The sequence below is a fragment of the Mesoplodon bidens genome (assembly GCF_964165515.1).
Source record: "Mesoplodon bidens genome assembly, chromosome: 15".
NCBI classification, from domain to species: Eukaryota; Metazoa; Chordata; class Mammalia; order Artiodactyla; family Ziphiidae; genus Mesoplodon; species Mesoplodon bidens.
Genome location: NC_138171.1, coordinates 50,663,193 through 50,688,986, shown reverse-complemented (window position 1 = coordinate 50,688,986; position 25,794 = coordinate 50,663,193). Strand labels below are relative to the sequence as shown.

Below are 25,794 nucleotides of genomic sequence, written 5' to 3'. Positions count from 1 at the left end.
GCAGCAGGAGCATGCATTTCCCCAGACTATAAGCTTGCTGTGTGACTGACTTCTCTGGGCCTCATCTGTGCACCTCTCTCCATGATGCCAGCAGATAACACTTGGGAAAGGGTAAAAGTGGCTCAGGAAGAAGGAGTAGCAAGGAGAGTAGAAGGTTTCCTCGTGCTGGGAGCCTGACTCAGCTCTTAATCCTTATACTTCTGGCGACTGCTAAAATTAATACTGAAAATATTAATAATTGCCATAATTCATTAAACCCTTAATGTGTCAAGTACTGCTAAGTGCTTTTGTATGCGGTTTTGGTTAAGGTTGTTGAATCTCCATTTAACAAGATGAGAAAAAGGCTCAGATTAAGCAACTTGCCTAAGGTCACCCAGCTAGTAAGTGCACAATTAATATTTGAATTCTGATGGTCTCTAGGTCCAGAGCCACTCTCCAGCACTTAGAGCTCCAGTCCTCCATAGCCAAAAGGCCTGTGGCTTGTTAGCTTAAGTTCAGACATCAGGTGGAGACAGATTCTGTGTTTGTCTTTGCTCATTTCTGCCTCCTTTGCCTTGGAGAGCACCTCAGCGCTCTCACCCAATTCCAAGAATATTCACTACATGGTGGCAGGGAACTAATATGTACCGGATGACTCCTAAATTCTAAGCACTGTGCTAGGTGTTTTACAACATACATTATTAAAAGTTAACGTCTTGTAAAGTTTTTCAAACAGTGCCTGGCACGTGATAGGTGCTACAAAAGTGTTTTAAGTAAAGCAAACAAAATTCTAATAGCAGTTTAAAAGGATTCTGATGACAGACTGCCATTATTACCTGGTTTTGTCATTTAATGGTTGTGTGACTTGAGCAAGTTATATCATGCCTATAAGCCTGTTTTTTTATTTGAAAAGTGGATGTAACAATTGTATCTATATCAGTATCTATATAAGGTACACTAGCTGTTTGGAGGATTAAATGAGAACACATACAGAGTCCTAACTGCTTGACATGCAGTAGGTGCTCCATATATGTTAACATGTTAGCTATTATTGTCTGTAGTCCTCACAAAAGCCCTGTGAGATAGTAATTTAAATATTTAATATTTCTTTATAGTTGAAGAAACTGAGTCTTAGTTTGAGATCATTCACCCTTAGTTGAGATGTGCCTCACATCTGTTAAGTGGCAGAGCTATGATTTGATTCTAGGCATCTGGGACTAGTCAATATTCTTTCCATTGGACCATTTTCAGCAGGCAGCTTTCCATAAGCTGTCTACCTGCCTGCCCCCTGCCCCATGGCACATACGCATATCAAAAAAACCACCTTTTTCCTCTTAGTCTATAACTATTCATTCAACCCTGTCGACAAAAACTATCGTTACTCCTCATCTGTTGCAGCACTCATGGATCACTCTCTGGCCTAGGACTGATGGGAATAAAAGATGAAGAGGAAGGCAACACCCCAAACAAGTGTTTGTGAGTCTGCCCACCATTTTCCATGTGCCACATTTCTTAATCCCTCATGGGCAATGGCAGAGAATTTGGTCAGGCTGCAGGCACTCCAGAGGCTGCCAGACCTCTATATAGTAGACAGTTTGTGGAAACATTGTACCAGCTTAAGGAGTCTAGTCCACTTATATGACATGTACAAATTTTCAATAAATGCCTAAAATTCAGACATTCCTCATCTTAAGACAAGGTGAGGGGAGGAAACCAGTTTGTACTTTCTTTGTGTCAGTGGGTTTATACGCAGGTATTACAGCAGGTGCTTATTTCATGTAGCACTCCTATTAAATGGTATACCGTATATAGGTAAGGAAACCAGGAGGAGTGACTTCTCTGTGGAGAAAACCCAGGTATTACGTAGTTTGTCAAAGTGGTAACATCTGTGAAGCAAATTTCTGTAAGGCAAAGTGTTTTCTATTAATCGCTTTTATAACATTGAAGGAAAAAGATAGGCTGACTGCGAATCTGGCAGGTCCACCAGAGCAAGGTTGAAGACTGACTCTTTTAGCTTTTAACCAATCCAGGAAGCCCCCTTTCAATTCAATTTTCAGGAATGCTTCCTTCCTTTCGGAGTGAGACTGCAGTCTTACCCTTTACCAACAGGTGCCTCCATCACACCAGAGCTCCCCCTTAGAAGCTTTAATTTCAGTAAAAGCCTTTGCTTTTTTTTTTTTATCAACTCTCAAATTGTCAACATTCTGTGTTGGAAAGGACATGGGCACAGGCACACACAGTTCCAAAACTGATACAGATATTAGCTGCCCTCCAGAAGAGATGAATTAATCTGGCAGGTAGTATGTATCATTACAAAAAATCTTGTTAAATTTCTGTCTACACTGGGACCCTGCAATTCCACTCCTAGAGTAATATCCTCAAAAACATGTATGGAGGAGATGTCATGGGGTTATTCAATGGAATTCTAGGTAGCTATTTTTAAAAATTATGTGTGTGTGCATGCACATGTGTGTGTAAATAAAATCTCTAGTGAAAGAGATCTACAAGAAGCAGCAGTAGACCTCTGGATCCAAACTGCTAGACTCTGAATTCCAGCTTTCCTACTTTTTAGTTAGGTGAGCTTGAATTACTGTAAATTATTTAACATCTCTGTGCTTGGTACAAAATAATGGTATACATCTTATAGGATTGTTGTGAAGATGAGATTGTGCATTTATAGTATATTATAGGTTGTATAAAGCATGGAGAGTTGCAGGATAATCTGTATAGTTTGAGCAGAAAAAACTATACAAAGATATGCACAGCCTTGGAACAAAACCTGGAAGGCTATATACCAAAATGTGAACAGTATTTGTCTCTGGCTAGTGGGATTGGCAGATTCGATTTTACCAAATGCTCTTCTGTATATAGGCCGTTTTTTTTTTTTTAAGTCATCATATATTGCTTTCATAGTTAGAAAAAAATAAAATAACTCTCAAGGTTGGGCATTTGAGGCAGTGTTTAATCCTTTAAATGCAACTTCTGTACGATCTGGAAGTTGGGAACCAGGAGCCAGAACTGAAGCTCTTGATTTTGTGATTTTGGATGAAGTTCCCCTGTAAAGAGTGAAGTTCCCCAGGTATACTGCTGACCTCAGCTGCAAGGCCTTGAGAACATCTTGAAACAATGTTGCTGGATTCTTTCCCCCTGCAGCTGAGCTCCAAAGCTGTGGGAGTTCAGCTGCTGTTTACCTCTTGAGACTCCAGTCCTGAGACAAAATAAGTGTCTGTCTACGTTGGCACTTCAGCTGTGCTCCTGGGCCAGTCACTTAACCTTGTTTGAGTCCATTTCTACAGCTGTATAAAATGAGGATATATCTACTTTTAAGGATTATTATGAATATTTAAAGATTCAGTTTGTGGAAAATGACCAAATAGTGGGATATGTATGAATTATTTGCCCTCTCTGAGCCTGTTTCCTCATTTTATTTTTTATTTTTTTTATTTTGGCCATGCCACTGAGCTTGCCAGTTCCCCGACCAGGGATTGAACCCTGGCTACAGCAGTGAAAGCTTGGTATCCTAACCACTAGACCACCAGGGAGCTCCCTTCAGTTTCCTCATTTTAAAGATGGCAACATTAGTACCTACTTCATAAGGTTGTTGTGAGAATTAAATTAGGGAAAACCTACATTTTATTGAGGATCATCTTCCAACTGCATATTCACAGAGCAGATGAAGGTTCCCTGTGCCAAGAGCACTCCCTTTGCTCCTAGGAACAGCCAAGGCCATTCCTTTTCCTGGATGGGTGGGGGTGGAAGTTTCCCCACAGGCCCCCAACTCTAGAACTCTACAGAGATAGGCCTGGACCATAAGGTCTCTGAGGCCCCGGTCTGCACACACTGTTCTTTCAGCTGATGCTCCCACCTTTTGGAAGCCAAAGCTGCCAACTTGGCCTCTTGCAAAACACACATTCCATTCATAAGTGCGTTTGTGCATTTTTCCTCCCACACCCTTCTAGGCAGCCAATGCAGAGCTGCCAAGGCAGCTGCAGGAGCAGCTTCTCATTTGGTGGGGGAAAGGCAACTTGAAGGGTTTTCACAGAACACTTGGTTTAGGCTTTGAACATATTACTCCCCAACTTTCTGGCCTCCTCACTCATAGTGGGGTTGTTTAGTAGGACACTCAGCCATGTCATTTTCATTTCCTTTTGTCCCCCTTTTTGTAAATTCTCTTCCCTATTATAAAGGAAATCCATTAATGGAAACTTGAAAAATCTAGAAAAGTTAAAACCATATCTAATCCCACCACTCAGTCAATCTTCTATCATACTTTTTCCATTATTCAAAAGCAGTTTTTAATAGCTGCATAATATTCCAACATGTTGATGTGTGCCATAATTTCTAAAACAGTCCCCTATGGTTGGCACTAAGTTGTTCCCAAATGATGCTGCCAATCATATCCTTGCACATACATCTTTGGCAGATAATTATTTCTTGAGGAAAAATTCCTAGAAGTGAAATTACTGGGCTTTTTAAAAAAGTATGAACACTGAAGGATTTTTTAATTCCAGGAAAGTTTTTACCTTGTGTTTGCTAGCATCAATTTGTTTCAAATCTTTGTTAATTTGACAGATTAAAAAAGTTTTTCATTATAGGTTTAATTTCTGTTTATTTGAATACCCTTTAGATTGTCATCTGCTATTTTTTCCAGAAGGTTTTGGCCAATTGTTTTTCTTTAGAGAGTTGTCCATATCCTTTGCTCATGTTTCTGTTGTCTTTTCCATAATGAATTTCCCATTCTGAATTTTTAAGGTCTCTTTACACATTAAGTATAGTGTCCATTTGTCAATTATTGCAAAAATGTTTCTAGTTTTTTAAGGTAGTATTAGAAGTTTGTTCTTGTCTTTCATTTTTTTCTATTTGCTTTTATGCTTAAAACATTTTGACTGATCCAGAGATCAACTTAATACCCATTGATAATATATATCACATACATATATTGTTTTTTTAATGATTTTTTACACATATACCTTATTCCTCCTGGAACTTATTTTGATATATGTAACTTTCCCCCAAATATTTAGATTTTATCCAATTATCTATCTTTACTCAGTAAAGGAGGCTGCATTATTTATGTAAGTCTGTGTACACAAGAGCCTTGTGTCTATGTGTTCTTCTGTCGTGTCTTAACACTAGTACCATTTTACTTTGTAGCTCTGTATTGTAATATACTAGCAATTTCAGCAGCACCACCCCAGATAAACGTGGGCCCATAAAGTCCTCATCAGCATGGATTAGAGAACACTATGCAGAGTTAGGTGCTCTGCTGCTCCCTGCATTGCTGCCATATTCCACTAGGGCTTTCTTAGCACCCCTAAGGTAAGAAGAGAATCAAGGTTGGAACATTACATAGGAAGAATGTTAAACCCACGTAAGAGCCTTATGGCTTTCATAAGACAGGGCATCCTCAGAAGTCATAGCAAAGGAAAGGAAGTGGGAGAGGGGTTAGGCTGGCTCTCTTGCCTTAACTTCCCAGGCAGACTAACTCTTTAGGACCTAGGTCAAAATCCAGAGCTAAAGAATGACTTCTAGAGCTCACCCAGCCATGTGCTTTGGCAGCTGGATTTGGGAGGAAGGAAGAGGCCAGTGCTGAGTTGACTACTGTTCTCCTCTGAACCCTCAGCACTACCTTCAGTATACCATTCCACATACTGTTATGTTTATCTGGTGATAGTGTGAATTAATTGCTTATCCCTCATCTAGTCAAAAATTGGATTTTAGCCATACAGCACCAAGACAACACTTTGAATAGCTCCATGTTCTATATAGGCACCCAAATCAGTAATCTTCACTTTATTATTCCCCACACCTCTATTTGTAAGGCCTTGGCTGGGCTCAGTAGCTCAGAAGAGCCAAAGAAGACACAAGCCCAAGAGCCAACTGGGAAAATAAGTACATGTTTTTGTTTTTTTGTTTTTTTGTTTTTTTTTTTTCTTTTTGCGGTATGCGGGCCTCTCACTGTTGTGGCCTCTCCCGTTGCGGAGCACAGGCTCCGGACGCGCAGGCCCAGAGGCCATGGCTCACGGGCCCAGCCGCTCCGCGGCATATGGGATCCTCCCAGACCGGGGCACGAACCCGTATCCCCTGCATCGGCAGGCGGACTCTCAACCACTGCGCCACCAGGGAGGCCCAAGTACATGTTTTGAAGGTTTACTTTTTTAAGTGAGGAAAGTCACCCCCTAGATTTCCTTCCAGCCTCCATCTGATGCTGACCTTGGTAATACGAGAAGAAAAATTCCAGTTCATTGAGGAAACCTTATAACCCTCTCCTAGCTAGAAAGAGGAGGTAGTCATGACTCCTAAGCCCTTTCCAACTGAAAAGAAAAATAAAAGCACATCTCATGCCACCACTGTACTTATTTTTAGAAGATACCCATATGAGGCTGGCTGGGAATCTTTGGGAAGGCCACTAGGGCCTGCATCAAAGGCCCTACCTAGCCTTTAAGATGGCTAGCCAATAGCTTTCCTGAGCATAAACAATAACTAGACAGAAAATACAATGAAAGGAAGCTAAGATGTACCACAATTAGACTTCCAGAATGTAAGAGCCAGATGGAGCCATCAGGGATCATGTTAGTCTAAGCCCCCCATCCTCCCAGTGTGGCACAGAGGGAAGTTGAGCCCCCAAGAGGGGCAGTGACTTGTGAAGGGTTGTGTGTGACCATGCCAACCTTCTTCTCTGGAGTCCCTGCATTACTCACCTAACAGCCTTTTGGAAACCTTAAACTTATGTGTCTTAGGTGCTTTATAAATCACAGATGTTCTTCTAAATCCTAACACTGATAGAAATAAGTCTCTTGATTTTGCAGATGACTAAAAGGAAATGCAGAATTTAACTTGCCAAAGGTCACAGAGCAGTAGCACTTGACAGTTTTCAGCTTGCCTCCTTTGCCTTAATCACTGCCAACCTAATAGATGTAGGAGCGAACCATTTAGAACAGTGTTCACTTTTTATTCTTCGAGGGAATCGACATCAGTTGCTAAGGTAAGACTGTTTAGGTAGTGGCCCTGTGAGGACTCATTTGCTTCTTGCCTACAAGTCCTGGGACTCCAAAAGCCATTAAGTTTGGTGAGTGGGAGGTCAACAATCCATGTTTGTAGCTGGGGATCCTGTACCATCTGGATTATTTTACAAAGCACAGGATTTGCCATCCAGTAGGTTGGTGGAAGAGGCTCCTGGTGGGTAAAGCTCACCCCAGAATGAAGTCACTGTTTTTTTTTGTTTGGGGGTTGGTTTTTTGTTTTTGTTTTTTGCAGAATTGTCAATAGTCAAGTAAACAAATTTATTAAGTCCAATAGCAGGTTACCTTCCAAATAAAAAAGTGACAGTAATATGTGTAACAAGTTAATAAAAAAATTCAAGGAGCCATTTGGAGAGTGCAACAGTGCAGAGAATAAAAATCAAAGTATTGACTTTTGTCAACAAATTTGTACAACTTCAAGAAACAGACACATTGGTCACAAACCAAGAGGAATCCACAAAGGTGGAGGGTCACATGAGTAGTGGACTCATCACCTCAGTGGGTTAAGGCAGGGTGTCTTATTTGTAGGACCAATTTATCCAAGCCCCATTTGCCTACTGCTTCAAATTCCCCCTTTGAAACCTAGAATCATATTCATTAGTGCAACAGGTAAGCGCAATTAATAACAGACTCAGGGGGCTGGGACCAGGGTCAGAGGGAAGACACTTCTCCCAGAATAAATGTGTGTTGGAAATAAAACCACAGCAGCTGCTGAATGGCTTTGGCAATATCCAAGGTTTGTGTTGAAAGTTTCTACTAGGGAAGGTGGGTGGTGGAAGAGCAGGCTCAGTTTCCAAGAAGAGAAATAGGGAGGAGGATGTGATGCCCTAGCACCTGAATCAGAAGCAGAATCTGATGGTTACTCAATTTTGTCTTTCAGTGAGGAAAAACAACTGCAGATCCTCACTGTAAGGCAGTGCCAGTCAAGGTGAACCTGGATATATGCTATAATTACAGCTTAGCAAAGGAGTAAACTCTGAAGGGGAAGTGGGTGGGAACCCCTCTATATGAATCAGAAAACAGACTGTGGATTAAGAGGAAGATCAACGTCACGTGTTCTCAAATGAGTCCCAATTAACACTTTAATGACTTAATAGTCCTTTTAGTCCATCTTCTTTAAACAAGATACTGCTGGAGTCCCCCAAGGAAGACCTTGTCAATTACCAAGATATTCAGGTCATCACTAACCAAACATAAGACAGAAATAGCAAAGCGGGCTACTACAGCAAAACAGCAGCTTTCTTCCAGCCCTTATAATTGTGTAATTGGGTCTACCTTTGGGCTTCACTGCACTGAAGACTTTACTTTAAATGCGGCAAACTAAACACGGTCCTAAATACAGATCTTCTGTTTTGTTTTTTAAACCTATACCAGGTCTTTATCCCAGTAATTTCCTACCGTTGTTTAAATTTGGCATGGTATATAGTATATGAGGCCATCACGTGAACTGTGGAGTCCCACACCCTGCAGGCTCCAGCACTGAGGACTGAATTTTGCCACCAGCCCTTGGGAGATCCGTACTGTTTAAAGGACCAAAAATAATGTGTGGCTTAATCTTTCTTCCTTTCCAAGAAGGCTAGTTTGTGCCTTCCTTAGGGAAGTTTAATATTGAAAACGCTGCCTTGTACGTTTTCTATTGGATTTCCTTGGGCCTGAGGGCTTGGTTGAAATTTGGATCTTTACCCAGCTCTAGATTTTTTTCTTATCAGAAGGGTTGAAATGGGATCTTGGACCCAACTCACACATGTGAGCACATCTGGCAGGGAGAACTGCTGAGGCAACTAGCTGAAGCATAGCAAAGTGTCATTACAGGAGGCAGGGCTAGGAATGATACATTCAGATTTGGCAGGGATAGGGGAAGAGCAATTCAATGAGGCACACTTCATCTCATACAGCTTTCTAATCAATTGCTAAAGAAATATCACAGAAGCTCACACACAAAACCACTGCCAAAAATCAAGCAATTTCCCAACATACTCAGTTTGTTGTAGCCACTCTGATATTTGCCTATTTTCAAACTGGCATCCACATCCTGCCCCTCTCCACACCACCACACCACTCTGGTGTCATATTGCTAAAGTGAAGGGTGCACTGGCTTACTTGAGGGGCATGCATTGACCTCTTCAACTCATTGAGTGAGCAATTACTGCTCACTCATTAAGCAGCAAACCTATCTCTAGGTGAAGAGGAACAGGGACCTTTCATTTCCCACAAGTGCAACTGCAAACCCTACACACACATACTACCTTGGATCCCTTTGCAGAAAACTGCTTTTCATGAGAAAGTTAATAAGCACTGGCCCAGGATACTGTAGAAGCTTGAATTCCTTGCATTAAGGACTCAAACCTGGAAGGAAACTCCCTCCCTGACCATTCTCTTTTCAGGCTTCTAATTTGCGTTATTGCAACAAATAGACCATTAAATATATAACCCAAAATAATTTTTTAATGGTTCTTTTGTTGAGGAAGCTGAAGAGCTGAATTAAAACAAAAAACCATCCATCATAGCACACCTAATGCATGGAATCATGCCTTCTTATAGGCTGAAAGAATCCAGTTCCTCCAGAGTCTTCAGGATATTCAGCATCTACCTCTTTTGTGCCCTTCTCTTCATACACCCTTCTGATCTGAGACAGAAAAAGCCTTACCTGGCTAGGAGCAGCCTGCCTTTACCCTTATTCAACCTCTACCCAATCCAGAATTGGGAAAAACTGGGGGTTGCACACTGGCTGGATGAAAAGGCAGTCTTGTTAACACCTCACTCTAGATGCCCTGACTACAGTTGAGCCACAGAACCTGCTAGGACCTCTAGAAACTCTATACAAGGATCTTGTGTCTTAGGCTAGAACAAAGCCAGACATCTGGACTGGGATCCCCGTCAGCTTTCCAGCAGTACTGCCAACCTACTGTGGCTGACTTTAAAGTTTCCCATCCATCCCTCTAAGAAGGGGCAACTGTCAGGGTTAAGATTCAGAAAAGAACATCTAACTTCAAGTATGTTTCCTATTGTCAATACCAATTTTAGAAAAACATCGACTGCAGAAACTCCTTAAATCATTTTTGTAAATATGGGAGCCCAGAGCTGTAGGCTACTAATAAAGGAACTCAAAATAAGTGATTCCTGCCCAGGCTGAGAAACATATACCTGGGACGGAGATGGGGGTAAGTTGGGGGAGAAAACTCCAAATGTTTAATAGACAAACTCTTCATTACCTCATTACCTCAAGAGTGTAAATATTTTTTTATTTAAAAGATTCCCTTTTCAATCTGTTCCAAAGTGTTGGAAGCTGAACAGTACAAGTTCCTGCCACCCACCCTTCCAGTACAGTTTTATGAGGACTTTTTTTTTTTTTTAATGGAAAAATAACAAGAGGACCCTCTACTGAAACCAGGTAGGACCAGAGTCAGCTCCTGTATGGCAGTTTGGCCAAAGCTGGCCTTACGGAGCGATCACGCAGAGGAGTCTGGGGAACTGGGACTCCCTCTTGTGAGGAAAAGGCTGAGAAAACTAATCTTCTCTTTAATGAAACTGGTCCAAATTCTGATTCAAAAGCCTCCATTATGATGTTCCCTGGCACTCTTCTTATACTATATATATTGAAGGCTCCCTTTTATAGCCAGTTTTAGCAGGCAAAGAAACAAAGAAATATAGATACATATATGTGTATATATATATATTTTATATAGGTAAAATATATACATATCTTATATATGTATATATACATATTTGGGGGTAGGAAAAGGAGAGGTGGGTCATGTAAACCTAAACAGTCATCACATTACCCCAAATGAGCCTGACATTAACAAAGAAGAAAATAAATAACTTCTGGGGGTTAAGTGACAACATGGGTGCAGCAAGAAGGGAAAGGGCACACGTTTTAACTATTAAATACATTTTTATATTTGTTTGGCAGAGTTCAAGCCAGCCCAGGCTTCTGCACTTGCCAGACAAGTAAGCTGATGATACTCAATTAAAAAAAAAAAAAAAATTCAAGCAGAGCTCCATACCACAGTTTTCCTTCAAGTCAGTTGGCCGGCAGGCACAGTTTTCTGACCACCAGGAACAGAAACTTTGGCTCCAAGGCAAATGAGAAAAAAAAAAAGTATTTCCACTTACAACGTGAAAATACAGAAAGTTCATCAAAGAAAGAAAACTATCAAAGTCTACTTCCAGCAAAACTGAGGTAGCACTGCTTTCTCTGCATTCAATGCTTAAGTGGTTCTCAGTACAATGTGTTCTAAAAAAACCGCTCACTTGACTGACAGGTGCAGCATGTTGAAGGATAAACTCAACATGAAATGCAATAGGTCAAAGAAGGAATGAGCAAGAAGTGAGGAAAATAAGGGTTCCAGATAAATTAGCTTAAAAGGGGGTTGTCACCAGACTACAAATGCTCTTGGTTGGCCTTGGCTCTCCAAGAGCTTTAAATCGCCTGGGAATTAATGCAATGCGGTTAACAGTTAACACTGTTATTCAACTCTGTGTAAATCTTTAAAAATAATTATTACAACCTAAATTCAACGATGTAAACAGCACTACACACAGTACAGACCTGCCCTGAAAAACAAGAATATGCAAAACTGAGATCTGGCACTGTATCGTTTTGTAATGATAATCCAACCTAACTGTCCCATTCCCCCCTCCCTGCTCTACACCCTCCCCCACCCCCCAAAAAAAATCTAATTTGTGCAAGAAGTGGCAGGCTTATTCTATCTGAAGGCTTCAAAAAAAAAAAAAGATACACAACATGTAGCCAGGTTCAAATATTTTGGGGGACCCTCCCCCCAAAAAAGAAATAACCAAAATATCCAAAAAGTGAAGAAAGTGCCTAAAACATGATACAGCATTTTAGAGCCCTTTCAGATACAAGGCAGAGAAAGGTGTAAAGTAGAAAATATCCGGATCTTCAGTAATTTCCAGAAAGGTCCAATTCCTTGGTTGGCTGCAGGGCAGCGGGCAGATCCTTGCTGCTGCTCCTGAGACAGAGCCACTAAGTCTGCTCCTCGGGACATAAGCCCTCGGGCCCTGAGCTGAGTGCACCTCTCCCTTCCCCTTCTCTTTTCCTTCGCTCCATTTCCCACTCCACAAAGGTATCAAAGAGACTTGGCCAGGCCTCATCTTCACTGTAGTTGCTGAGGTCAGGGCCAATCACCTGAGTGAAGTTAAGGAACATGTTCCAAGTGTCCCTGGAGATGCCCTTGATCCCCGAGGGGTTCTCTGTTAGGAAGTTTAGCCACTGGTCCAATACTGGAGGATTGTTCTGGGTAAAGACTAGTTTCCACAGGGCAATGGCTATTTCCCGATGCAGTGACCGCTGCCCTTCTTCAGAGTCCAGGCCGAACTGAAATGTAAACCGGTAGAGATCCTTGAATTTATCCTCTTGTTTGGCTTCTGTTAAGAGGCTAGGGAACCGTGCACAGATCCCATCAATGCTGTCTGCACTTATTGCTTTGCAGCCATCAAAAAACTCCTTCCTGCAACAGGAAGGAGGGGGCACAATTAATAATTGTAAACGGTATCATTTACTGAGAGGCGATATAGTATCATAATTAAGAGGGTAGCTGTGAGGCTGTCTGGATTTGAATGCCAACTCCTCCGCTAACTGTAGTCCTATTTCTTCATCTGCCAAATGGTGAGAATACTACCTTACTTCATAGGGTTCTGGTGAGGACTAAACAAGTTAATATGTCAGCTGCTTCTAATAGTGCCTGGTACACGGTAGACAGCTGATAATGGTTCATTCACTCATCTATTCATCTTTCCAAAGCTAAACTCAAAGTCTCCTGCTCCATGCTCTGCTTCCCATTCTGCAACAGTGATTAAGCTGTAGACTCTCCTCCAAGATAGGGAGTGTCTTCCTGTTTTCCTTTTGATTCTCTAGGGGTTGTTTGTTTTTGAAATATTTTTGGTGACTGCCAAGGGAAGGTTTTGGAGCCAAAGATTCTGGATGAACCTGGGTAACTCTGCCACCAGAGATCAAAGTTCCATTATTAAAAAACAAAAATTGAGTATGTATTTTTAACATCTATATAACACTTTTAGCTTACAACATGGTCTCACATTGATCATCACCTCAGAGATTTCTGCAACTGCTGAAGATAGAACATCTGAGGTCTGTCGAGTAACCTACCCAGGGACTAAAAATTGTATCGAGGGGTTCTCAAAGTCAACTCTTCTTACTTACTTATAACCCAGTGCTCAGGAAACCACACCTTGCAGTGACCCTGCCATGTTGTCTCCCACAAACAACCTCTATAGGGATGCATGACCATGACAATGTACACAACTACTAGTTGATAACTAGGGCCAGCTGTCCTTGTTGGCACATAGGCTGGCTAAGGGTAATGTGCAGAGAGCTAGAAGGAGCAACTGGCTTCATGCAGTTACTGAAGCACATCCCCAGTGGCACTCACTATACTGGCACTCAATGCCTAACACATGATAGGTGTACAATAAACATCGAGTGAGGAAGTGAGTGAATTGACAAGTACAGGAGTGAAAGAAAAGATAAAAGTCAAACAGCAGTGGGGCGGGGCAGCAGCGTGGCAACATGGATTATTCCTCATTTAACTTCAGGCAAGGATGGTTGGTACCCAGTTCCTCAGAGGCTGAATAGCTTTAGAGAAACTGGTCAGAAAAAGAAAATAAGATTTACCCAAAACCCTATGAAGTCAACCTAGTCCTATCATAGCTGGGCACCACTGCTCAATGGTGCTCTTTCATCCTCTGATCACCTGGTGACATGAAGTATTTGTGACTAACCTGGTGAATTTGCACATGGTAGCAGCCTGGAACTTCCAAGCCAAGAGCAGCACTCGAAATTCCGTGGGGTCCACACATAGGTCATTGCAAAAGCGCTCCATGCCTTCCTCCAAAATTGCATCCTCCCGCTCATCCTTATAGCGCCTGAACAGTTCTTCCAACCTCTGCAAGGAAGACTCCTCGGCATTTGACTTGGGCTCCCTCCCCGCATCTCCTGAGGATGTTGGCAGCTGGCAGGTCTCAGTAGCAGCCTCTGCCTTCTTGGTCCCATTGACAAGGATATCCCCACCTGGCTTGCCACAGGCTGGCAGCTGTTCCTCACGGTGGCCTGCACCCCGCCTCCCGTGTGACTTGCTGCTGGGGTCACGGTCTCCATTCTTGCTACCCAGAGTTGATGAGGGATTCTTGCACTTGGTGACACACTGGCCCATGATGCTGGTGGCCTGGCCTCTAGAGTGGCCCCCTCTGGATTGGATGCCCTTGTTGCCACTGGCCCACGTGCCTCAACATGCCATCAGCCAGAGGAGCCAGCCAACCTGGAAGGAAATTAGAGAGCAATCACTGCTGGACAGGGAGACAGAGTATGCAAGCTTCCCTCCAGGGACTGCACAGTGGAACACCACTCTGTTTCAATGAGCTAACCATGAACGAGGGGAAATACCCCAAGTTCATCATCATCTCCCTCGCAAGCCTATACCTTCACCTTGGAAATGCAGTGGTTAGAGCACATATGGAGAACCAATAAGGAAAATTCCTAAAATTCTTAAGGTAACATAGATCACAAAGAAGTTGATTCATGTGCAGAATGCATCAAGGAAGACTACGGTTTTGCCAGAAATATTCCAAAGGAAATTTGTCTTGCCAACTTGCCATCACATAAGAAAGTTATTTGGACCTGTATTAACCCAGAAGGTACAAATAAAAGGTTCATCTTCTAGTCTCTAATGTCAAAACTCTCAGATGTTCTTTTTAAGTAGGATGAGTAGGAAGAAGGGGTAGCCACATCCCAAACAACTATATAGTTTCATAATGGCCTAAAGATGAGATAAAGAATTTGCAGAGTCAAGACTAACGGCAGAGTCCTAGCCAAATAACAGAGTAAAATTTGTCTTGATTTCTTCAAATTCCGTTCTGGGACCCACCCACACAGTAGGTGAAATGCCCTTTCTCCACCCTTCCTCTATCCACCTATGGGAGCCATCCACCAAGACTGTTCTCCACGCCAAGGGTCCCAATCGCTGAGCTTCTTTTCTAACCCCCACCCCCAGCAAGGTGGTATGTAGAGGAAAGTCAAGTTCACACTAAATGTGAATGTCCTGTAGGGCCTGCAGGCTTACTCTTCCAAGGTAGCGTCTCCATTTTAAAAGAAGGGCTGATTTACCCAAATACAGTCTAAATGACAGAATAACGGCTAGATGAAGAAAAGCCTGCACTGATACATAACAAACATCACAGTGATTTATTTATTACTTAAGTAACGAAAAAGTGTTTTTTAAAGAATTGCTAGAAATTTCTGGGCCAGGGATGAGGTGATTTCTCTGAAGACTCTATCTACTCAGACTCTTATTCTTACCTTCAACTAGTCCACTAGAAGATCCCTCTAAAATTTAGTACTTATAAAGGTTTGCTACCTGCTATAGTAACTGCAGCCTCTGAAATTATAATGTTAATAGAAATTTAGACCAGGAGCCAGAAGTATAGTCGGGAAAGCAGACCAAATCAATGTCAGTCCCACGCCTCTCCAGCTCTAGGGTCAGGGACCTCCACAATCCAAATTCAAAGCTCTAAGAAGACTGGCAGTGGGGCGGAAGGGTGCTTTTAATGGAAGGCTGGAGCTTTAAACTTTACCTAAAGAACTTGAGCTTCCTCCAAATAGTGCTTGGATAAATTCAGTTATCTTCAAAAGGAATTCTAAGGGTATGTTCTGAGTGTACAAGTTTAAAATGAAGATCAGAATCATTCCTGTAGTTACCGGAATCACACTGTATCGGGGTGTGTCCCATTGTCCACCTTCAAAGAGTACATGACAGACATGATTATACACGCCCTTAAAAAAAGACTTGCAGTTTCACTTAGGTTTCAAAAACACGCTGAAACCCTTAGAAGGGTTTTGGTGTGGAAAATGACAGACCCAAGTAAGTTTTTTAAAGCCTTTTTATGATTTTAGAATATAGCTAGTAAGCCATAAGCACAACTTGTTACAATTTTAAAAGGTAAGGGGTTAATTCTTAGAAGACCAGCATACAAGGGAAGCAACTGTTCAAGCTGAATTATCTCAAAACAAGCAGGACTATACCGTGTGGAGGGTCTGGTTTCCAGATTTGTGTTTCTAAAGACTAAAATGCTGAAAGAAATAAAAGGCCCAAACTTACACAGATCCCACATGCTCACAGACTGGCAACTCTAATTCCCAGGCACGCTGACTCACCAGGCTTTGCTGCTCAGCTCCCGCTGCTGAGGGAAGCCCAGGTACCTGGCAGGATAAGAGGATTTCCTGGTTTCCTACTGACCCACCTACCCCAAGCTACTCACCCCTGCCCCATTGGACAGATGCTGCATTATATCAGCTTCCTCCAAATCCTGGCGCCAAGGCCTTCACATAGGGACAGAACAGATGGGCCTCCCAAGAGGCCCTAATCCATTTACCCAACCAGCCCTCCACATGACAGCATCTGTGATGACCTGGCACAGCAGTACCAGCTGAAACCTGAAGGCATTTTACTTGCCCAGCAGATGAAAAAAAGGAGGGGGAAATCAATTTAGACAGATGATCAATCAGCAAGTGCCAGAAGGCTGGATCCCTTTCTTCCATTCTGGTCCTTTTCTTTGAAGCAAGTTGTGGCCTCAAGCCAGAAAAAAGTATTTTCAGATCTGATGGTAAGTGTGGCCCCCTGATTACTCAATGGGCTCCCTTCTTTTGTGTCTCCTCTTTCTTTGGGAAAATAGTTCTGTACCCAGAGATTTCTCAGGCTCAATCATGGTGCTCAGCCATGTGTCCCAGGGTGGCAGCACTTCAGGTGTTTTAAAGCTGAAAGTTTCCCTGGACCCACTAGCTGTTGGCTAATAGCTAATAATAGTAGTCATCAATTACTGAGCGCTTGATACCATGCCAGGCACTATGTTAAGCACTTTATGGGCAATAACACTCATATATCCTCACCACAACCCCATTTAAAGACGGAAGCTGAGGCACAAAGAAAATTACCCAAGATCACAAGCAGAACCTGGTATGTCTGGCTTGAGAAACCATGACCTTTCACCACTAGGCTGGACTGCTGAGCCCACCTACATCAGATCATCTCGGGAAAGCCCACCAATGGATGGGTCCCAAGCTCAGGAGTGTCACCACATCAATCACAGAGCAGCGAGTTTTACAATTAGCCACTGGAAAAAAAAAAAAAGAACATGGTCTATGCCCTGTGCTAAGAAGGGTGTCCTAGCCACTGCCCTCTCCCGGGCAAGCATTAAGACCGTGACACAGGCAGGCAAGATGCCATTAGGCTCAGTCTCACTAGAGGCGGGGACTAGAATTAGTCCAAAGTTCTTAACCCTGTGATGTTTCAGCCCACCAGCATGGTTAAAAGCTTCAGCTCTTAAAGTCCAACTCTGCCACCGGATGTTCGACCCTGATCAAAACCTGAATTTCCTCAACCTGCAAAATGGTATCTACTTCAAAGAGCAGTTGTAAGGATTCAGTCAGGAAACGCAGATAAAGGGTATCTGGCACACACTGTCCTCCACACAGAAAACACTTGATATGACAGCCATTATTAACAGCCGAGTAGTATCTGATTAGCCTGATGGAAGCCCCAGCTTGTCCCATCTGAACAATGGGCTCCAGGCTTTGGCTTCCCCAGGCCCAGACAGGACGCCTACCCTTGCCTTGAGTCATGCAATTGGGTCTTGCTCAAAAACAGTCTCTTGAACTACAGCACTGACCCTGCTCAAATGCACCACTGGTCAGAAATACCTGGGGGAATCAGATCCTCCATAGGATAAGACTTGTGAATGATGCTGAATGAAATCAAGCTGGGTATTTGCTGTGCACTATGGATACTCTGAATTGCTGGTCACTCCCTGTCCCTAACGTGGGACAACCTTCCAGCCAGTTCCAGACTCCATTCCCTTTCCACTAGGTTCCAGCTCTGTAGATCTGCGACAGACAGGATTTCCAACTTGCTACTTACTTATACTCATTTATCCTTGCCAGTGGTCCTCCTGCCACCTCTCTGAAGTGGACAGCCTCAGCACAATCTGGGCACCCCAGAGCCAAATTTCACTAACAGAGCATCATTACTCATGAATACCACTTTGTATTTGTTAGTACATTGTAACAGCTACATATAAATGTAGCTCTATGAAATAATTACCCCCATTTCATAGGAAGAGAAATGGAGGTACACTGAGGTCAACGAGCTATCTAGGAAGGGAGAAACTGGAGCAGAGTACTTAAGAGGAAGAGCTCTGGGAGCAGACAAACCTGGATTTGAATCATGGTGATGGACCAACTTTGTGACCATCAGCATGTAACTTTAATGGGACAGTTGTACCTCATGGTCTGGTGGATGGAGTAAATGAGAGAACCCATGTAAAATCCTCTGCCCAATATCTGGCTCATAAAAAGTATTCAGTAAGTGTTAGCCTTTATTATAGTTGTTATTATCACAAAGTTGGTGACAGAATCAAGCCTCCCTTCTAGAACAGTGCTCTTGTCAGCAGCCAGGCCAGGTCTCCTGGGGCAGTTCAGGTATGCTGACGCCCCAAATGCCCACAGCAGCTTTCCTGTTCTTGCAGTAAGTGATTCTGCTCTCCTGTTTCAGCTAAAGTGGCATAAATGAGTGAAATGGAGTGAGAGACAAGGAGGGGTGGGAAGAAAGGAAAGGTAGGAAGAAGAATAAAGGGGGCAAAAAAGCCACAAACCAGGAAACCTACTTCTATGCACAGCTTTGGGGGTTTACTTGAAAGACAGTAACTGCTCAGTTTATGCTGGACTAAGATCAGCCTCCAGCTTTCCTCCTTCAGTCTCAGCTCTAACTTCGCCTCTCTCCCTCACTCCTTCTCTGCATCAGCTTCCAGCCTCCCTCTTCCCTGTGCCAGCACCAGCTGCTGTTCCTGGGGATGGGCTTGGCTGCCGGCCTGGCCCCAGGCCTGGCGCTGGCACTGCTGGGCTGAGGGCAATCCCAGAGGTCGTGGTCCCAGTGGATGCTCTGGCTCCAGAGAGCCAGAGGAGAAGAGATCAGGAAACTGTTTCTATCTCTTAGGCAGTTCCATGAAGTGACAATCAGGCAAGTCCCTGTCTTCTAGGACTTACTATCTACCTCTGAAACAGAATCACCTCTTATGGAACAGAAGGACCATGAAGGGCTAAACCACACAAAGACAAATGGAGACAGAAAAGGAGAGTGGAGTGTGGACCAGTGTTATGGAAAGAAAGGTGGAGGGACTGATGAAGAGAAATTGGTATTTGTGGGACATGGGGCTATCTGCTTCATATACCTCACCTTCAAACCTCACAACAGCCTAGGTTGTCAGAGCCCTTACAGATTAGGAAACTGAGGTTTCTTAACCACTAAGCAGTGGGACTAGGAAATAAAACCAGTCTGTCAAGACTCCAAAATCAACTCAATGGGAAAGTTTCACAGAGAAGATGAGTCTTGTTCTGGTTCTTCAATGACTGGAAGCATAAAGTGGAAAGGAAGGAGGCAAAGGACCAATCTGGTTGGTCCAAGTTGAGACAGGATTTTAAAATGTTTATTAATAGCAATACCTTTTAAGTTACATGTATGTATTGAGGAGACTGACATGAATTATCACATTTAACCCACTACAACTCTATGAGGAAGATAATATATCCTTCACTTTACAGAGGGGGAAACTGAACAGAGTTTAAAGGATTTGGCCTGAGGCCATACAGGAAAAGGGATTCAAACCCAGGCAGTGTGATTCTAAACTCACCATTCTACATCACTGGCCTCACTACTTACTGTTCTTTGCTATGACGTATGCCAGGATATATCCTTCCCCTAAGGAGATGATGATGGCCCAAGAAGAAAAGATACATTATCAACATCTGATTGTACTCCAGAGGTACTGAGTCAACAGGAACAGAGTAAACTCCCAGGAAGCCTTCCGTTCTGGTCTGGGATCTCCCTAAGCAATGTGTGCCCTTGAACAAGTCCCTTAACGTCTCTGAGTTTGTGTTCCCATGATTAAAATCCTTCCAAGTCTAATACTCTGGGACTACCTTCACGTTTTGGTATCCAGAGAGGCTGAAGTTCTAGATTTGCAAGCCTTCTGAGGACAGGCATTTTGCCTCCTCAGTGAACAGCTCTCATACTTCTTGCCCAAGCTTGTTAGAGCCAAGGGAAAATGTGAAGTCCAAAAAGACACAGAAAGCAGAGCTGCTCCAATCTGAACAAGAGGTAAAAGATTACACTGTTTTTGCAGGCTTCCCTGTCCTAATCATCTTAGTTTGAACTCTGCAGGGTCAGGAATAGACCCTTACATATGGAAAACAGAGCAAGCTGGCTCACTGTTATAGCTGGCTGGGAGCTAAAAAACAGGGGGCAAAGGCTGGCACCAAAATCCTGTGTCAGCAAGGCACTTGAGATCTACTCTGATGACTTCCTTGAGAGAAGGAACTGATCCAATCCACCCCTCCCATTCTGTTCCCATCTAGAGTCTGTTCAGAAGCAAGAAGCCACTGACGAATGTTGGTGCTTCTACATATTATAGCAATAAGAAACCCATCTTTCCAACTTCCATCCAAACAGTTTGTATAGCTAGCTGGGCGCATGATTTTACTTCTTACTATATATGCCAGACATCCAGCTGCCAGGGGCTAAAGCAGCTGTACTAGCAGAAGCCATCTCCCTGGGGAGTCTCAAAGCAAGACCACAAGAGCCTCTTGATCCCAACTGGCAGCTGCAGATGCTGAGTGACCTGAGAAAAAGTTGGGAAATGGGTGGTGTCCATTTATAAACTATTTCCTAGAAAGTAAACTTGCAAAAATAACAAGGAGGAAAGACTGAGGGAGTACTTTAAAATGCAAAGTCTTCTGCTTGCTGTCATTTGGAACTTGGGACTTACAAGAGCACCTTTGGAGATTAGGTCTTACCTAGAGCTACTTGGGAGGAAAAGCTGTTTCCTCTGCCAAAGCAAATGAGACACGTCTGCTATTTTCATGCTTTTAAAAGACTTTCTGTCCTAAAATGTACTGCAAGCAGCAAGCTAAAACAGCAGTTCCAGTTAGGGATGGGTAGGAACACAAGACTTTCTGCATCAACCAATCTCAAAAGTGCGGAAAGAGGGCTTCCCTGGTGGCGCAGTGGTTGAGAGTCCACCTGCCGATGCAGGGGATGTGGGTTCGTGCCCCAGTCCGGGAAGATCCCACATGCTGCGGAGCGGCTGGGCCCGTGAGCCACGGCTGCTGAGCCTGCGCGTCTGGAGCCTGTGCTCTGCAACGGGAGAGGCCACAGCAGTGAGAGGCCCGCGTACCGCAAAAAAAAAAAAAAAAAAAAAAAGTGCAGAAAGAGGGATGGAGGAAAAGAGGGAGGGAGGAAAGGTAAAATGTTTTAAAAAGAAAATAAACCAATTGGTTATATTTCTGTAAAATAATCTTAGGTCACAGGACTAAGACCAGTCAGCTTTGTACAAAAGAATTTTTCTTTTCTTTTTAAAGAGTTCTTACATTCCTTACCTTGCATACTTCAGATATACTAAGGATATATATACAACTGAGGTCTGAGGACTGAAGTCAACGTGGGCTCACAAGAACAAATACTACTTGCCAAATACAACCAAGCCAACACACACGTATACTATAGTTTCCAAATACCAAAGAATCAAGCATTTTTGGCCTCTGGGTTCCAGAGCTGCTACATGTTTAATCCCACATGACTCAAAACAACCAAAAAAGAGCTGAATTATTCTACTGACCCACACTTGGAATATTTTTGCTGTCACTATTGATCTGGACAAGTCAGACTGCCCACTTATTTGCAAAGTACACATCATTAACAGGCACCAGATTTCTAGGTTGGCCATTCTTTTTGTTTCTGCACCAGCTTTTTCATTAACTAACTTTCCCTGTTTAAAACCAGGGGGCTGGGCTTCCCTGGTGGCACAGTGGTTGAGAGTCCGCCTGCCGATGCAGGGGACACGGGTTCATGCCCCGGTCCGGGAAGATCCCACATGCCGCAGAGCGGCTGGGCCTGTGAGCTATGGCCGCTGAGCCTGCGCGTCCAGAGCCTGTGCTCCGCAATGGGAGAGGCCACAACAGTGAGAGGCCCGCGTACCACAAAAAAAAAAAAAAAAAAAAAAAAAAAAAAACCAGGGGGCTGTCTTGGATTTGTGCTCTGGTACCATAATAAAAATGGCATGCCTGCTATACGCTATACTCTTTATCTCTGGTTTTAGCTTGGAGCTTATCTTCAGGATACAGCCTCATTAGGCCATATTGAAGGTAAAACCACTGGTTAGGCACCACTTCCCTGCTTCCAATTAGCATATGGATACCAGCCACCCTGGAGGTCTACCAGATTGTAGATAATTAGTCCTCAAACACCCAATTACCACATCAACTGTTCACCTTTCAGTCACCTGAGGAATTCAGTAGTCAATAACTGACTGAAAAATAGTTAACTGGAGTTAAGATTTGGTCTTTGCATCTAAGTAAAAGAAAGGCAAGAAAGGAAACTATGAAATGAGTCAAAAGATGAGAAAGGAACCCAATATAAAGACGATAAATGAGTGCATGCAGACGTCTTAGAGGGGCACCTGAATGATGACCACAAATGTACAGATGTGGTTTCTAGAGCCACATTTCTTCTAAATAGATTTCAGGTTCATCACATGGTAACTAGTGTGATGTTTGCTAAGTCTTTAAAAAAAAAAAAATCCAAATTCATTAAGGCCACATTTATCAGTTTTTTCCTAGAGGCCCATGATGGAAGCTGACTGCTAATGCATAGTAGATGGAAGAGGAAGAGGGACAGAAGGAAGATCTGTATAATAAACTATCCGATTTCAACCACATCAGTAAGCTGGTCAGAGAACTAAGGCCACTAAGACTTTCTTACCCACTGCCAAATTCAAAAGCATTACATAGTTATTCTGTAAAGTTTAGAAAATACGGAGAAGCATAAAGAGAAAAAAGTCCCCTAGTATCCCACCACCTACAATTAATATTTTGGAGTATATCCTTTCAGGGTTTTATATAAGCACATATGGATGGCACACCTAAGTAAATACATGCATGTTCATACCACACACACTGAACTTTTAAACAAAACTGCGTTGTACTGTACATTCTATTTTGCAAATTTTTCCATTTTATACTTTTTCAAATAAATCTTCTCTCATCAAATACTTTTAAATGAGCAGCATTCAATGGCAGTACTGGTATCACCACTGACACACCAGCTATTTCACATAACCCATAAACTATTTATAGCCTACGACTCAATCTGTCAAAAATTTGGTGCTGCACTGCAGAGGGGTTACAGAAAGGTTGAGACTCTCTGTTAAAACAGATTTAATAGCCAGATAGGTCTTTCATTGATAATTTGTCAATTTAAAATAAACTCTCATTGTTGGACATTTAGTTTGCTTCCAAGAGCTCACTGTTATAAACAATACTGGGATAATAAGCAGAATAGCAGCTAAAATTCAGCACATTTATAATTATTTCCTGAGAATAAATTCCTAGAAGTGGAACAACAGATCAAAGACTGTGCAAAAAAATATTATATATATAATATTCAATGTGAATTCAAAAAAAGTAGTGTCAACTTATACAATGGGAGTGTTCTGGGAGTATTTACATCATCTTGTAATATGTGTCAACCAATTCAATTTCTTTAAAAAAAAGCCAAAAAAAAACACCTTACCAAAAGCACTTTAAGACATATTTAAGGAAAAATATCCAACCGCCAAAGGAGGATGGAAAACAGAGAGAGAGCATTTGCTTCACTGTAAATCACATCAAAAGGCTGACAAATCCAACAATTTTGGCTCCAAGGATTTCAAGACAGTGTTGTTAAATGATGGGGGTGGGGTACGGTGTGGGGGACAGGAAGAGATTAATCATAAGGGTATGTTTCAATTATATCTACATTTCCCCAATTTATTCTTTCAAAAGAAAATGAACCTTCCCCTATGTCATATACACACACAAAACAGATAACGCCCATGCTAAGGTCTAATGAGGTCCTCTTATCATGCGTTGGGGTAGAAGGGTCTGACCCATGGACTTCAAACTGAGTGAATCACATGCCCAGGGAGCAAGAGGCTCGTTCAAAATGGAACTGTGGCACCCTTGAGACGGTTAATAGGCTGGATTTAGACCACAGACTTATTATATGGCTTTCTAGCTTCAGACTGGACCAAAGGCTATTGTCGCTTACAGCAGAGACTTGTCTGCTTCCCCAGCCTCCAGGTTCTTCATCGGGTGGCCACCAATTTTCACTAGAAGATTCCTCTCCCTCACTCTTGGTCATGTAAGCTGGGTGGGGCTCATAATGGACAATGTGACTCAAGCCCACCAAAGCCTCCTATGCCCTTGGCTTCAATGATTGGGCCAGGAATATGCAGGTAACCTAAGTCAGACAAAGTGAATCTTAGCACCGAACGCAAAGGAGGTTGGAGCTGCTTTGGTCATCTTACCAGAAAGAGCACCAGGGGAAATAATATGCCTTTATCCAAGGGTCACTGTGAGAGTTAAACTGCCGCTTCTTATCAGATGGGTCTCAACTCAAATGCACGTAAGACAGCAGAATAAAATCACTACCAAGAGACAGAGAAAATCAGTTTTGAAGGCATTATTTGCACCCAGAATCCAACTGTACCTAAGTCAGATCAAAGCCTGAACTTCACAGTTGTATGAGCCAATTAATTCTCCTTTTTCGTTAGCCAGAAGTCAGGTTTTCTGTCACAACAGAAGGAGTCCCTACCAAGATACAGCTGTCACTCAGATCTCTTCTACTCACAGAGCAAAGAAACAGAAGATCTGATACCAGGGTCGAAGACCAACTTACTAGGCCACAACTTCAACCCAATATATCAAGAGACCCCTGAGCTGAACCCTAAGACCAATGATCCCAAACTCGAGCAAACTGTAAAATTCCGTTACAACTGGGTGGACCATGATGATGCTATTTAAAAGAATTTAAAAGATGGTATGACTAATGAGAAAAAGAACCTTTCCGATTGCAATTCTTACAACCTTAAGCCTCCTTCAAGCAAATATGCCACAGAGCACTTACAGCTGCTTTTTTCTATTCTGTATACTTCTGTCATCTTCATGTTCCCAAGGAGGAACCTCCTCCCAGCATTCAGACACCACGTGAAAGGCTGTAAAGCAAAAGCTCTTGGAAGTCTTTCCCTATGCAATAACATGATCTATCTTCCGACTAAAATAGGTTATTTGATCTAAACCACATCCTATGAAACTGAAAGACCAGACCTGACCAGAACTTTGCTACCCTCTTGGTTTCAATGACTATTATTGAAACAATTTCTCTTTGGGGCCTATTTAGAAAGCATTCAGGTTTTGAAGACGGTGACAGGAAATGCCCATGTTAGTGTGTCTTTATTGGAAATACCATTCCCTGCAGGTTGAAACTTGAGGCCCTAAGGTTTGAGCCTTTTTCTTCAAGTTACTTATTTCACAAATGTGCACTCATATGGCATGAGGCCAAAGGGTACATTAACATGGGTAAAGATAAGCAGATAATCAAATAAAAAATAGAGCTTTATACCTGGTGGCTGGCATCATGGTATTACAGGCTTGGCAAAGTAAGACATCTTATGATTCCAGCCCAGTTCCCACCCACTTCCCGCCCATACTTATCTGACAAAATTGCCACCACCTGATGGCCAACTGCAATGCTGTCTATTAAAACTCTGCCCTGGGACTTGCCTGGTGGCGCAGTGGTTAAGAATCCGCCTGCCAGTGCAGGGGACATGGGTTCAAGCCCTGGTCCGGGAAGATCCCACATGCCGCAGAGCAACTAAGCCCATGCGCCATAAC

At 42.8% G+C, this 25,794-nt stretch overlaps 2 protein-coding genes across 14 annotated transcripts in view; one reads left to right on the top strand and one right to left on the bottom strand.

The window, feature by feature from the left end:
- REXO5 (RNA exonuclease 5) overlaps nt 1-1,692 on the top strand; it is a 41,677-nt gene extending 39,985 nt beyond the window's left edge. For all 4 annotated transcript variants that reach the window (XM_081257833.1, XM_081257834.1, XM_081257832.1 and 1 more), the window contains one exon: nt 1,378-1,692. In XM_081257833.1, the coding sequence (XP_081113959.1) occupies nt 1,378-1,459 (82 nt within the window). In that variant the 3' untranslated portion in view covers nt 1,460-1,692. The remainder of the gene's footprint in view (nt 1-1,377) is intronic.
- Nucleotides 1,693-11,664: 9,972 nt separating this feature from the next.
- DCUN1D3 (defective in cullin neddylation 1 domain containing 3) overlaps nt 11,665-25,794 on the bottom strand; it is a 34,481-nt gene continuing 20,351 nt past the window's right edge. For 8 of the 10 annotated variants that reach the window (XM_081256589.1, XM_081256588.1, XM_081256586.1 and 5 more), the window contains 2 exons: nt 13,764-14,299; nt 11,665-12,475 (listed from right to left, as the gene is read on the bottom strand). In XM_081256589.1, coding sequence (XP_081112715.1) covers nt 11,992-12,475; nt 13,764-14,194 — 915 coding nt within the window. In that variant the 5' untranslated portion in view covers nt 14,195-14,299 and the 3' untranslated portion in view covers nt 11,665-11,991. Of the gene's footprint in view, nt 12,476-13,763; nt 14,300-16,135; nt 16,390-20,880; nt 21,261-25,794 lie in introns of those variants that run through there. The other 2 variants (XM_081256594.1, XM_081256595.1) reach the window with 2 other exon arrangements.